At 30.6% G+C, this 13,805-nt stretch overlaps 1 protein-coding gene across 5 annotated transcripts in view; it reads left to right on the top strand.

The window, feature by feature from the left end:
* MIPOL1 (mirror-image polydactyly 1) overlaps positions 1-13,805 on the top strand; it is a 487,859-nt gene that overhangs the window by 62,862 nt on the left and 411,192 nt on the right. For all 5 annotated transcript variants that reach the window (XM_056811003.1, XM_007473186.3, XM_056811002.1 and 2 more), the window contains 2 exons: positions 10,837-10,971; positions 12,017-12,096. In XM_056811003.1, coding sequence (XP_056666981.1) covers positions 10,967-10,971; positions 12,017-12,096 — 85 coding nt within the window. In that variant the 5' untranslated portion in view covers positions 10,837-10,966. The remainder of the gene's footprint in view (positions 1-10,836; positions 10,972-12,016; positions 12,097-13,805) is intronic.

Here is a 13,805-nt window from a genome sequence, read left to right as displayed (position 1 = left end):
TTATTTGGTCATTTTCATACATTATTCACTGGAAACAAAGATCGTTTTCTTTTCCTCCCCTCCCCTCCCCCCCCCCCCCCCCCCCCCCCACCGCCTTTCCCTCTCCCATAGCCGACGCATGATTCCACTGGTTATCACATGTGTTCTTGACTCGAACCCATTTCCCTGTTGTTGGAGTTTGCATTATAGTGTTCATTTAGAGTCTCTCCTCAGTCTTATCTCCTCCAACCCTGTAGTCAAGCAGTTGCTTTTCAGCGGTGTTTTTACTCCCACAGTTTATCCTCTGCTTGTGGGTAGTATTTTTTTTTATATCCCTGCAGGTTGTTCAGGATAATTGCATTGATACTAATGGAGAAGTCCATCACCTTCGATTGTACCACAATGTATCAGTCTCTGTGTATAATGTTTTCCTGGTTCTGCTCCTTTGGCTCTGCATCACTTCCTGGAGGTTGTTCCAGTTCACATGGAATTCCTCCACTTTATTATTCCTTTTAGCACAATAGTATTCCATCACCAACATATACCACAATTTGTTCAGCCATTCCCCAATTGAAGGGCATCCCCTCATTTTCCAATTTTTGGCCACCACAAAGAGCGCAGCTATGAATATTTTTGTACAAGTCTTTTTGTCCATTATCTCTTTGGGGTACAAGCCCAGCAGTGCTATGGCTGGGTCAAAGGGCAGACAGTCTTTTATCGCCCTTTGGACATAGTTCCAAATTGCCCTCCAGAATGGTTGGATCAATTCACAACTCCACCAGCAATGAATTAATGTCCCCACTTTGCCACATCCCCTCCAGCATTCATTACTTTGCATAGCTGTCATGTTAGCCAATCTGCTAGGTGTGAGATGATACCTCAGAGTTGTTTTGATTTGCATCTCTCTGATTATAAGAGATGTAGAGCACTTTTTCATGTGCTTATTAATAGTTTTGATTTCTTTGGCTGAGAATTGCCTGTTCATGTCCCTTGCCCATTTGTCAATTGGAGAATGGCTTGATTTTTTGTACAATTGATTTAGTTCTTTATGAATTTTAGTAATTAAACCTTTGTCAGAGGTTTTTATGAAGATTGTTTCCCAATTTGTTGCTCCCCTTCTGATTTTGGTTACATTGGTTTTGTTTGTACAAAAACTTTTTAATTTGATGTAATCCAGATTATTTATTTTGCATTTTGTAACTCTTTCTAATTCTTTTTTCTAGCACTTTTTGAAGCATTAATAGAGTTCAGTTTTATGTAGGAAATAGGGCCAAAACTTTATAGATGAAAAATATCTTACTGATTAATGTAGGCCCTTTATTTTCTAGATGAGGAAACTCTGGCTCAGAGATCATGTCCTGGGGCAAACAAATGTATCCATAGGGGATACCTACCACAAATGACTTACAATGGTAGCAAAAGTGAATAATTCTGACCTGAGATATATGTGTTCTTTTCGCCCACTCCTGTCTGTCATCTCCTCACACATGACCTATCCTCCCATCAAAAAAAGAAGTGGAAATGGAAGCAGAAAGGACTACAGCTGCAGGACAGGCTGCTGCTAAAGGCAGATCTCAAATGCTTCTTGGTTGACAGCTGGTGACTGAAACCAGAAAGACCTCCTTCACTTTGTGGTCAGGATAACTGAAACTCTAAGGGGACTTATGGAGCTTTATGGTTGACTGAATATATTCAGAATATCTGAAACCACAGAAATTAAAACTTTAGGAAATTAAAACTTCAGGAAAGAGGGTCTTTCTGCATTCAGTAGTAGAACTCAAATTCATTACCCGATTTCAAATGATTTGTTTCACTATGGCAAGTGAAATAGAGAATTGATACAACTCAGGTATCTGGATAATTTAGGCCAAAATATTTGTGCCTGGGTCATAAGTTAAATGGTGAAAGTCTTTTGTTATCTTAACCTATCTACTTTATTTTTTACTATAGAGATGTCAAACTTATGCCCCAGTAGCAGCTATGTAACACTAGATTAAAATGTAATTGAGGGATATTTAATAAAATAAATAAAACACAGTAAAACAGATACTTTTAATTAATGGTTTTCTAAGTCAACACATAGCCTTTAGAGATTCATTTTTATTTGAATTTGACACTGCTGCTCTATAATAATCTTAACATATTAGAATAAAGACACTAATGACTCTTTAAATGGATTGATTCATTCAACTTTTAATTTCTTACAATACCTAACTGGCTATTACCCTTTTTCCTTTTTCCTTTTTTTTTTTGCTCATGACCTTCAAAAATATTTAAAGAATTTAAAAGAATTTTCATATCTATAAAGACGTTAAGATGGATTTCTCTAAGTGCAAAAGCACTTCCTATAACATCGATTTAAATAACTATGGAAATTAAATTTCTAAGAGGAGCAGATAGGTGACTCAGTAGATAGAGAGCCAGGCCTGGAGTCAGAAGGTTGTGGTTTCAAATCTGAACTCAGATACTTCCTATGTAAAGATACTTAACCCCAGTTGCTTATCCCTTACTTCTCTTTTGTCTTGGAACTTATACTTATTGTTATTTATAAAATACAAGGCAAGCATTAATTTTTTTTTAATTTTAAGAAAAGATTATAAAGTATTCTGTCCAAGAAAACTATTAAATTCCTGACTATTATATGAATGTCTTAAGCAGAGGAATATGAAGGATAACTCAGGCCAGTATTCTGATAATTTGTCTGGTATAGGGATGGAATGAGATTTTTTGGTCAATCAACAGTTAACAAAAGGATATTTACTTAATCATAGCAGAGGGAGGATATTCAACAAGGATATATATGGGGAGCACTATGAGTTGCTTGAGCTGAATGATTCAATATCTTTAAAAAAAAAGAAGGAAAAACTCACCTGTTATATGGGAGTGGGAATTATTGGTAATAAAAATAGTTAGCATTTATATAGTGCTTTAAGATTTACAAAGCACCTTAAAAATATCTCATTTTTTCCTTAAAACAATCCTAGGAGGTATTATCAGGCCATTTTACAGATGAGGAGACAGAAGTTAAGTGACTTTCCCACAGTTACATGAGTGTTGGGATCTAGATTTGAACTCAGGTCTTCCTGACTTTATGCCTAGCGTTTTATCCATTGGGCCACTTAGCTGCCTGCCTGTTGGTCATAAGTTTGGTTTCTAAGTGCTTCATATAATTCTTAAACTGAAGGCAGGCATGGTAGAAAGTTTAGCATTTTATTAAAAAGTTATTTAGAAGTTTTCCCCCCATAATTTTTACATTTAAAAATTAGTTATTCTTCAATTATATGCTTTTCCTTGTTTTTCTTTTACTATATTTTCCAAAAGGAGCAATGAGTTATGTCATAGTATACATTTAAATTTTATGAAAATTACAGTGTAAAATTAAAAACTCTATTTTAACTTTAGTTATTAATAACTAATCATCATTTTAAAGCAGCTACTATCAGACACTGTGCTAGATATGGGGGATAAAAAAATGAAGCAGTCATTCAAGGAGCTTACATTCTATTAGAGGAAACAAATTACATACCAATTTAAAAAAATATTACTAATATTCAGTAATTAAAGCATCTGAGAGAATGCCTCATGAAAAAGGGTTAGACTTTAGTTGAGTTCTTAAGAAGACTTAGCAATTCTAAGAGGGAAAGATAATGCAAAAACTCATTCTAGCTATGCAAATGTGAGGAGGAGGAATGTTCTATGTGAGACCAGGACATAGGCCAGATTGACAGAACTACAGGTTTAAGGAAGGGAAGTAATAATAAAAATTCTGGACATATTATAGCCTGGAGTCAGATTGTAAAGGGATTCAAGTGCCAAAACAATGAGTTTATATTTTTTACAGTGCTTCAGGAATATTACCTTTTTTGAGGTAGAAAAAGGGGACTAGATTTTTTTTCTTCACCAATGTAGGAAGCGTTAGTTTAGGAAACATTTTCTACCAATGTAGATCAGCTTCTCTGAAACTTAGTCTTAGATAGTTATCTGAAGCCCCGAGAGGAGAAAGAACTTTCCTGGAATCACAGAGCTAGTACTGAGGCAGGTCTTAAAGTCAAGTCAAATGAATTGCCACTTCTCCTAAAAGTAATCGTATAGAACTTTTAACCCAAACCCCTCATTTTATAGATAAGGCAAACAAAGCCCAGGAAAATTAATAGACTTGCCTAAGATGTACTGATTTTTTACTTTAGTAATGGATTTGGGACAAACACCTAGGTTTTAATTCCAAATCCAATATTGTTCTTTCCCCCTTAAATCCTTATTTCATTCTTTCTATCCCTTCTCCCTACTCTCCAACATAATTGAATCATGTTCAGGTCCTCTGTCTAGTAAATTGTCTCTAACCTTTCTAATGATGCTAAAATCCTCAGGGGTTTCTAGTGTATCATTGTCCCATATAAGTACGTAAATGGTTTAACTTAGTTTATTACCTGATGATTTCTCACTCGTTCTTACCTTTTTATGCTTCCCTCAAGTCTTGTATTTAAATGCCAGATTTTCTGTTTGACTCATCTTTTCATCAGAAGTACCTGAAAGTTCTCTGTTTCATGAAATGTCTATTTTCCCCCCTTTGAAGGATTATACTCAGTCTTGCTAGGTAATTATTTTGGTTGTAATCCTCATTCCTTTTTCTTCTGCAATATCATATTGCAAATCTTCATCTCCTTTATTCTGGTAGTTGCTAAATCTTTTGTGATCTTGATTATAATTCTGTATTATTTTGAGTTGTTTCTTTGTTATTTTCTGTTTGACCATGAAATTCTGTTCCTAGAAATTTTAATTTTGGAATTTCTTTCAGAATTTGATTAGTTGATTCTTACAATTTCTACTTTGCCCTCTGGTTCTAAGCTCTCTGATAGTTTTCCTTTATAATTTCTTGAAATATAATATTTAGAATTGTTTTTGTTCATGACTTTAAGGTAGTCCAATTATTCTTAAATTCTTTCTCCTAAATCTATTTTTCAGGTCTCTTTTTCTCATGAGATGGTTCATATTTTTCATTTTTCAGTCTTTTGACTTTGTTTTATTGTTTATTGTTTCTTTATGTCCTGTGAAGTCATTAGCTTCCACTTGACCAATTCTCATTTTTAGGGAGTTTCAATTTTTTATTAACCTAGTTTTTACTAGTACTTTAATTTTCTGGCACAGCTTTCATTCCTTTACCCCACCTGTAAAAAAAAAAACAATCAGTTTCTCTAACCTTTCTTTTAATTCTTGTTGTATTTCTGCATAGTATGCAATCTTTTTTTTCTTTGAGTATTTGTTTGTAGGTATTTCAAATCATTGTCTTCTGTTTTTGTCCTGAGCTTCTGTCATGGCAGTAGCTTTTTATGGTCAGGTTATTTTTTTATTATTTGGTCTTTTTTCCCCCCCAAGTCTGTCTCTTTGTTTTTTTGTTTCAAAGTTAATAGATGATTTGGCTTTCAAATCAATATTGTAAACTTTTAATTCAGACAACATGAGATATCATAACTAACTTCCTTAGTTTGTGTTTAGTTTATATATTAATAGTTTCATCTTCTAATTTAATCTAGGTTCTTTTATTAATTTTCTGAGTAGTTAAAAAATCCTTTTGAAACAATTGACAATTTCCAGTTTTTCACTTTTGTATGTGTTAATATGATTGATAAAGTTGCTTTTGAGAGCAATTGCTCAGAACCAATCATAGTATGCTAGTAGAGGCCACCATCTAAATTAGCAGTGATCATTTAAACCACACTCTTTGGGTATGGTTAATTAGTCAGAAATATCTCTAATTGTACTTAGCATCAAATTCATATTTGATTATTTTGACTGGAAACTTTTTTTTGATACTTTTGTTGTATACACTATTTTCAGTAAATGACAAAATTAACAGAATATGAAGTGCTTTAAGAATGTAATTGAGTTTTTAAAATTTATAGTATGTTTACTATCATTAGTAACTAGTTCCTTGGAATAGTCAAGACCTGTTCACTCTAACAAACATTTAATGCTATTATTTATTTACAGTAGAATGTAGGAAAAAAACACTGAATGATTTTTTTGCCCTAAGGAAAACTCGTTTTACAAAAGTATTGTGAGAGTTGCTTCATTAAAGGAGACATTTTAGAAAAAAAGATGTGGTAATCATTTTCTAATTGAAGATACTGTTCATACCAATTGACCTTATAGATTGATTTAACTTGCTTTGAACACTTGTGGACTTTTGATTTGCCAACAGTTTTTATTGGTTGTGTAGAAATGTAAATCTTTGTTTGAAGAAGTGTGCCCTTGCATCAGAACTTGGCATCCACACTGAATCTTAAGAAAACAGGCTGTTTGTTCCCTGGGGAAACTATTCTAAAAGCTAACTTTGTTTTTATGTATTGTATCCTCCTAGATTAAGTGATTTAGGTTAGCTTGGCCTAGGGCAAAACGTTTCAGGATATTTTAGAAGATCCTGGTATCTAATTTACTCTCTGAAAATACTTTAGTTTTCAAGCTTTTCTTCCTTATCAGTAGTCTCTCCTTTCTTTCCCCCTCCCCAAAGATTTGTGTGTATGTATATATGTGTGTGTCTGTGCACACATATATAATTGACTTCTTATTATTCCAAATGCTCCTTGGGCCTATCATTGTTAACTAAAAATCTTTAAACTGTAAATGTAATATATTTTTGACATTAGCTATTTATAAAATTTCCCCAGGTCTGATCTTTTGCAGTGGCAAACTTTTTTTGCTGAATAATGGGTTTAATACAGTTCATTGGTAGCTATAAGTATGACACAAGACAAATTGATTCCAAAAGACTTTTCAGATTATAAACTCCTGGAAAATAGAGTCAATTGCCATATAAACTATTAGTAAACCAGGAAGACCTGGATAAAATACTCAATAGTATTTGCTTACTAAACAGAGGAACAATTTGCTCACATTTGGACTTTTAATATTTAAGTTCTTATAAGATATTTTAAAGCTGTTACAGTCTTCCTATCTTTTTTATATTGAGCTACTTTCATTTTTGGAAATCCAGGCATTTTTCATAATTTTTAAATTTAGGTATTACTAGAAATATATTTTCATGCTATCTAGACTAAAGTTGTAGTCATAGAAACTTACTCAGACAAGAACATATTAATGCACTGTTTCTCAAAGTGATATTTTTTAAAATTGCAAAGTAACTGGAAACAGGCTTTCTCTCCTTTCTAGTACCAGATAGCTCTCCTATAGAATGCATTCTTCTGTACTCTATCCCCTACTTTGTAGGTCTAACCTTAGGCTCACTTAATGGGTGTAAAGGCCAATTTAATACATCCTTTATATTTCTCCTAATTTAATAGGAGATTTGTTCATTATCTACACTAGTCTTTTGGAAGTATATCTTGGCCTGAAAATGTCCAACAATCATTGATCAACTGTAGATTATACAGTTGTATCCAGAAATGGAACAATATAAAATGAAGTTTTACTCATGCAAAATATAAGTGTTGTGTTTTTGTGATACAGGTTTAATGAAGAAAATTCAGTGAAAAAAATTATTAACCTTTCTCAGGATTTAGGGAACATCATTTTAATTTGATTTTAGGATCTCCTGTATATATAGATACAGATTATTTATATTATAGTCAACTTTATGTTACAGATACAGTACTGAAACTGACCCAAACCCTTTTCCTACTTTCATATTCTTGCAGCCAATATACATAAACTCACATAACTAAACCAAAAAGAAACCTGAAGAAAATGCTATTTAACTCCATTAGCCAAAAAATTTGCCTATGATGTCACTTTTATAAAGGTTCAAAAAGATATTTCCTCTGTTTTATATACATATATATATTTATATATAAAATAACTGGTTGACATTACCATAAGAATTTCAACCACCAAATTAAATGTTTGTTGAAAATGAACATTAGTAGTTTTTTCAAGAGAATATATTATTAGCAAGTGGTTAATTGGAAAGGTATGGAATATTAAGGGAGATTTTAGTCCTTTCTTACTAAAAAATTTTTCAGTATTCCAGAAGCAAGAAAAGAACAAAAAGGAATTTTTTTGTGTGTTTATAATTTTGGGTTCATGTGTGATAAAATAATAAATATTCAGATTTGTTTTTGTCGACTGAATTTAGCTTTTTTCCTTAATAAGAAATTTTCATAGTTTTCTAATAGTCATGATTAATTTTTTATCTGAACAACTATTTTCTTTGCAAATTAAGACTAATTTGAAGATTATGGGAAATGAAAGTTTAATCTAAGAAAATGATTTGTATTCATATTTGAAAATCTTATAAGTACAGAAGTGAATTTTTCTTTAAACATTTTTCAAACATGTTTTCTTTTTCTTGTGGTAGAAAACCCCAACCACTTTTAACGTTTATTCTATACTTTGATTTTTAAACAGCATTTTATTTTTAAAATCTTATTCATGTGATTAAGTGTATATTGTTAAATCATTAAATTAATGTTAAATTAGAATTATACCCTTTTATTTTGAGAAGGATAAGAAAAATAAGTTTTCTTTATTTTTGAAAAGCAATTTAAAAAGTTGTATAAACTTAAGCTTTTATCCTTTACTATTTAAGGTTAACATAAGGGCAGACAGTCTTTTATTTTATGATAGATTTAAATTTCTTTGTTCTTGAAATCATTGATGTTTAAAATAAACATATTTTAATGTTTATATGTTTACTTAAAGAATGCAACAATAATATAGTATTTACATAATGCATATACATTTTAGTTTTTTGAATCATTAGAAGTATTTTAAAGAATATGCAAATGTGCCATTAAGTCTTTTTAAAGAGTTTTTTTCAGTTTAATGTCTAAATCCAAATTCATAAAGAGTTGGAAAAATGAGATGTCTGAGCTATAGGATTCACAGGGATTTCATACGAAGCCCATTTAATCAGGGTAACACTGTTATTAATATTCATCAAGTCAGCTGGAACACAAATGACAGACTATGGAGTCTATTTTTTATTTGGTGAATTTATTAAAAGCAGCTTAAAAAATTAATGGAATTTAAGTAAATTTGTTGGATATGAAAATCTTGTTAGCAGGGAAAAATTTTTATAGAACTTTTCTTTAAGACCATTTTGCATTGATATCATTTGACAGATTTCATTTGTAGTAAAAGTAGGAAGATGCATGAATGGTCATTTAAAAGGATTTAGATACATTGGCACATTAATTTTTACATGAATAATAAGTAGTTTCCAAAAGCAATTAACTTACAGTGTACAAGATTTTAATAGGAAAATAAGCCTTTGACATCAAAGGAGCTTTAACTTAGTGACAGGACTTTAAAGTAATTTGACCTATTTTATTTTTACAGTTTTGTGTAGTACCTATTATGAAGCTTATTTATGTTTATGCATGAGAAAAATTATTAGATTAGAATAGTTGGATGCCCCTGAAAATCCTAGTAAAGCTAAACATTTATAGCAGTAGTTCTAAGAATGTGTATTATTAGAAAGTACCTTCTCATCTGAGGCAAGTCAGAGGTAGTATTGTTATTAATGATAATCCTACATAGAGTAAATCTCAATGTAGCATTATTGTTTGTTTTTATTTTTTTATGTTTTCAGTGTTTATGTGTTTAGAATGTGAATTCCCTAGTCTTGTCTGGTTGATTTTATAATAATGTAATTATTTATAGGAAGTATGTTACTTTTGAGTGTCCAACTATGTATTACCCATAATTTCTTCTATTGATTTATTTTCTTTCTAGATTTCCAGACTGTGTTTTATTATCTAATGGTATTTGTGGCTAATGCATAAGAAATTATTTTGAATATAAAGTTATTAATAAAATTGACTCTAGTTCATAGTCTATGATTTTTTGGATATGATTTTCTATTGTACATTTTTTGTTCTTAAAATTAAATTGAATTGTGTTATTAATTGAATCCAGCTTATGAAGGAATAGAGTTTAACATCAAAACAGTGTTAATGACTATAGAACTAGTTGAGCATAAATTAAAATCTTGAGTGAATTAAGAATTTCCCTGAAAAATCTCTCCTTTTCAGTTGCTTTTCAGTCTCACAGATAGTCCATTCTGTTTTAAGAGCAGTCATAAAAATTGACTACCATGTATTGCTTTGGAATTGAAGAATTGCAAAATATTTTAATACATAGCTTTATATTCAGTATTAAACAGCTTTTTTTGGCTGCACCTTGGAAAGTTCTACACGACTTTAATAAAGCTATGTGCCTTTGTATATTAAGCATATTATATTAAGGTTCTACTCACACCTCCATATTGGGGGTGATGGCTCCACAAGTAGTATTTTTTGGTTCAATGACATTCACTAATATGTCCAGGAGAGGGCAGCATTTTCCTTTGCCAGGTACATACTGTAAAAGAACATGCCCTGCTTACACTGTCAGTGTTTCTTGTAATTACTCCCAGTATATTTGTTGCTTGCTTATGAATTAACTTGCATTTATGGAACTAAATCATTCCAATCATTTAATTACACCTGAGGAGCTGAACTATAATTGCTCGCTTCCAACAAGGATCTGATATGGCTTGAGCAGTATTAATTTGGTGTTTACTTTTCTGAGTGCTAAAAGCATTAAAATGATTGTGCAATGGGATTACATTTTACTAATTGCTGGCATTCATTAGCTGGGTAAATGGCAAGGAATAATGACTGTATATTGTAGAAGGATAAAATTATGGTTTTAAATAGTATATTACTCGCACATTAAAGCCTCTAAGACATGTTTTTAAATACTCCAGAGGTTATTAAATACTGTGTTTTCTTCTTGTCTTGCTATATGAATCTATTATTAAAAGAGTCCAATTATTATTAACCTTTTGGGCAATATGTAGAGAAATGGCTTCATTGACTGAAACATTTCTTTGATATTAATAACCTTATATATTTTCAGCTAATCCAAAAGTAAATGTGGAACTTAGAAAAAGATTGCACCTCCAAATCAACACGGTTACAGAGAATTAGAAAAGGAAAAGATTACAGCTTCATTTGAGGACTTTTGTAAAGAACTCTGTATACGGTATATGAGGTAACTGCCATTTTTTCTCTATTAAAAAGCTAAAACATTTAAAAAATAGCTTTTATCATCTTTACATATATTTTTAAAAGTGCAAGAGATAATTGCTGTATATTTACGATAAATGGGGTCTTAGAGAAGTCTTATAAATAATCTTCAGTTTTTTCAAGATCAGAAGTTTAGAAATATAAGACTGTTCATGTTTTTCTATAGTAATGTGGATGGTTAGGTTGTTTATATGGCTAGAATTATAAAAGTAACATTTAATAGATGATTCTTTGCCACCCTGGAATAATATGATTTAAACGTAAACATGGGTTGACATTAAACTTTTTAACACCATTAAAATGACTATGGAGAAAAAATTGTTTTGATTTTCATTCACTAGTTATCTATTAATATTCACTCAAGTATTGAACATATGTGACACACTTTTTCTTGGAAAGTTTTTAATAAGGCACTAGATGAATAATTTTTAGTTTGGATAAAATGAAAAACAGTAGTGTTTATAATGTGTAATACTAGATACATTACTGAGTTTTTACTTATTAGTATTTTCCATTTCCATTCTGTATTATTGCCACGATCATGCAACGTTATTAAAAATATAGTTTGAAGTTCAAAAGTTATGTTAAAACATTTGATGTGTGAAATTTTTTTATTTTTCTAAAATTTTAAAATAATTATGAAATAACCTTAAAATACTTCTAATAATCCATATATCCATAAAGATTTAAAAGAGGAATGTTTCATAAATTTGAAGTCCTGATTTCTAAAAATCAACTAAATAATAAAGTAAATTAAAGCTTATATTTCAACTAAGGTAATGAGTTCATTACAAAACTGAACGATTATAACTAATGGTAAAGAAAATAACCTTTTTTTCTGAGAAATACTATTTAGCATCAAATATAAAAATAACCAGGTTACTGCCTTAATTAAAATAAATTTATAAAAACCATTCATCTTATAAATTCTGTGTTAAGCAAAGCTAAGGAATAGGCTTGTTCTGATATATTGTTTTAAGTTTATTTATCTAGACTTGGCTTTACTTTAGCTTTAAAATCTTGGAGGAACAATCAGTGACTGTGCCAGATCAAACAAGTTCAGAAGTACAAATGGAGAATTGGTCAAAAGGTAAGAACTTTTAAGGTATTAATATGTAACCCCAGGTGTTGTGCTTGTGCAAGGATTGTGGAATATATTTGTTCTTTCTCATATGAGAAAAAGTGAGAGAGAGAGAGAGAGAGAGAGAGAGAGAGAGAGAGAGAGAGAGAGAGAGATGTGATTGGGAGATAGTATTCATTTTACATTGTTGCATGGAGAAACTAGGATTTGAGGGACAACATAATATTTTTTAAAAAAAGAGAATATATACAAAGGATAATAAATATTTCCATGATTTTTTTTTAAATGGTTCCTTCTATAGTATTATACTGTGAAACTTTTGCTATCTAGAACTTCTTTCCAACAAGTTGGCCCAACAGTGGTCAGGCAACTTTTCCTCATACATAACACTGTTTTAAAGATTTGTCCAGTGTGAATGTTTACTAGAGTACTTTCTGCTAATTTATTTTTTTTAATTAAGCTGACCAAAAAACTTCAATGGATATAACATAGTTGTCTTATAAAATCAATTATAAATGATAAAAAGGAGTATCATTTCACAAGTTCAACCCTCAGAAGACATGAAAGAAATATTTTTGAACCAAAAAGAATATAAGATATTGCTTAAAAATACATTTTATAAATGTATAAACTGGAAGGAAGGAAAGTGTCATCAGAGATCCACATATCTATGGCTTTTCTGAATTTTAAAATTTTTTTTTTTTAAACCACAAATTGAAAAAAAGTTCTGATGTTTCACTAAATGTTTTAACGGTCATCATTTTACAGTCCTATGGAAATTGCTAACATACTTTTTCAATAGGCATCTCTCATATTGAGTGAATTTGTATTTTTGGAAGTTGATAGTGAGGTCATATACTATTTTTCTAATTTAAGGTATTTCAAAAATATTTAATTTATTAAAATTTAAAACCTTTAGGGGGTCAGTACATACTAAGAAAGGTTAAAAAGGCTAACTGTATAATTGTGACTAACCAAAACAAAAGTTTAGTTAAGTCTGTTATCAACTAAATATTTCCTGTCTTTAACAAAATAATATTGATTGAGTTCTTCAAAGCTTAGCTTAAGATTGTACATTTCAATTTCTTGAATTTCTTTAAAATTTTTGGCTCTTAATATTTCATAATGTATTTATATAGAGTTGTATTGTTTCATTATATTAAATATTATTGAAAATATGTTTAATTTGGTCTTTTTGTCTTTACTTCACAATCTGTAATGCTTTTCTTCCATTAATCACATTTGAATTGTCATAGACTAGATTGTCTAAAGAATAGGTTTTGAACCTAATATGTGGTATGTGTATAATGAACTCCCTAGAAAAATAATTAATGCCTTATATTTTTGAATCTGACTGGAGAAGTAGGAAGAATGACATTGAAAATAGCTTTCCAGGCTAAAGTTTGCCTAAAGGGAAAAAGTAGTCATAATTTTGTGTGTCTAAATTGTTACAGAAAATAAATTACTGCCTTGTGATTATATTGAAAGAAATACCTAGATTAACTTGCATCTGCTGAGTGAAATTATCTCTTAAAGTAAAAGTTGAAATTACTTATTGCTTTTCATAGTGATAGCATTCTCTCTTTAAAGAAGCCACAACTGTTTTACAAAGTTTGTTTCAATGGATCTGCAATTTTTCTCAGCTTTGGGTATTCCATCCAGTGATAGAAATCTCTTTAGGCCTTCTCATTTTATGTGACTGTCATACACATCTTCCT

Source organism: Monodelphis domestica, chromosome 1 (assembly GCF_027887165.1).
Source record: "Monodelphis domestica isolate mMonDom1 chromosome 1, mMonDom1.pri, whole genome shotgun sequence".
NCBI lineage: Eukaryota > Metazoa > Chordata > Mammalia > Didelphimorphia > Didelphidae > Monodelphis > Monodelphis domestica.
Note: the sequence above shows the minus strand (reverse complement) of the source record. Positions and strands in the feature narration are given on the sequence as shown.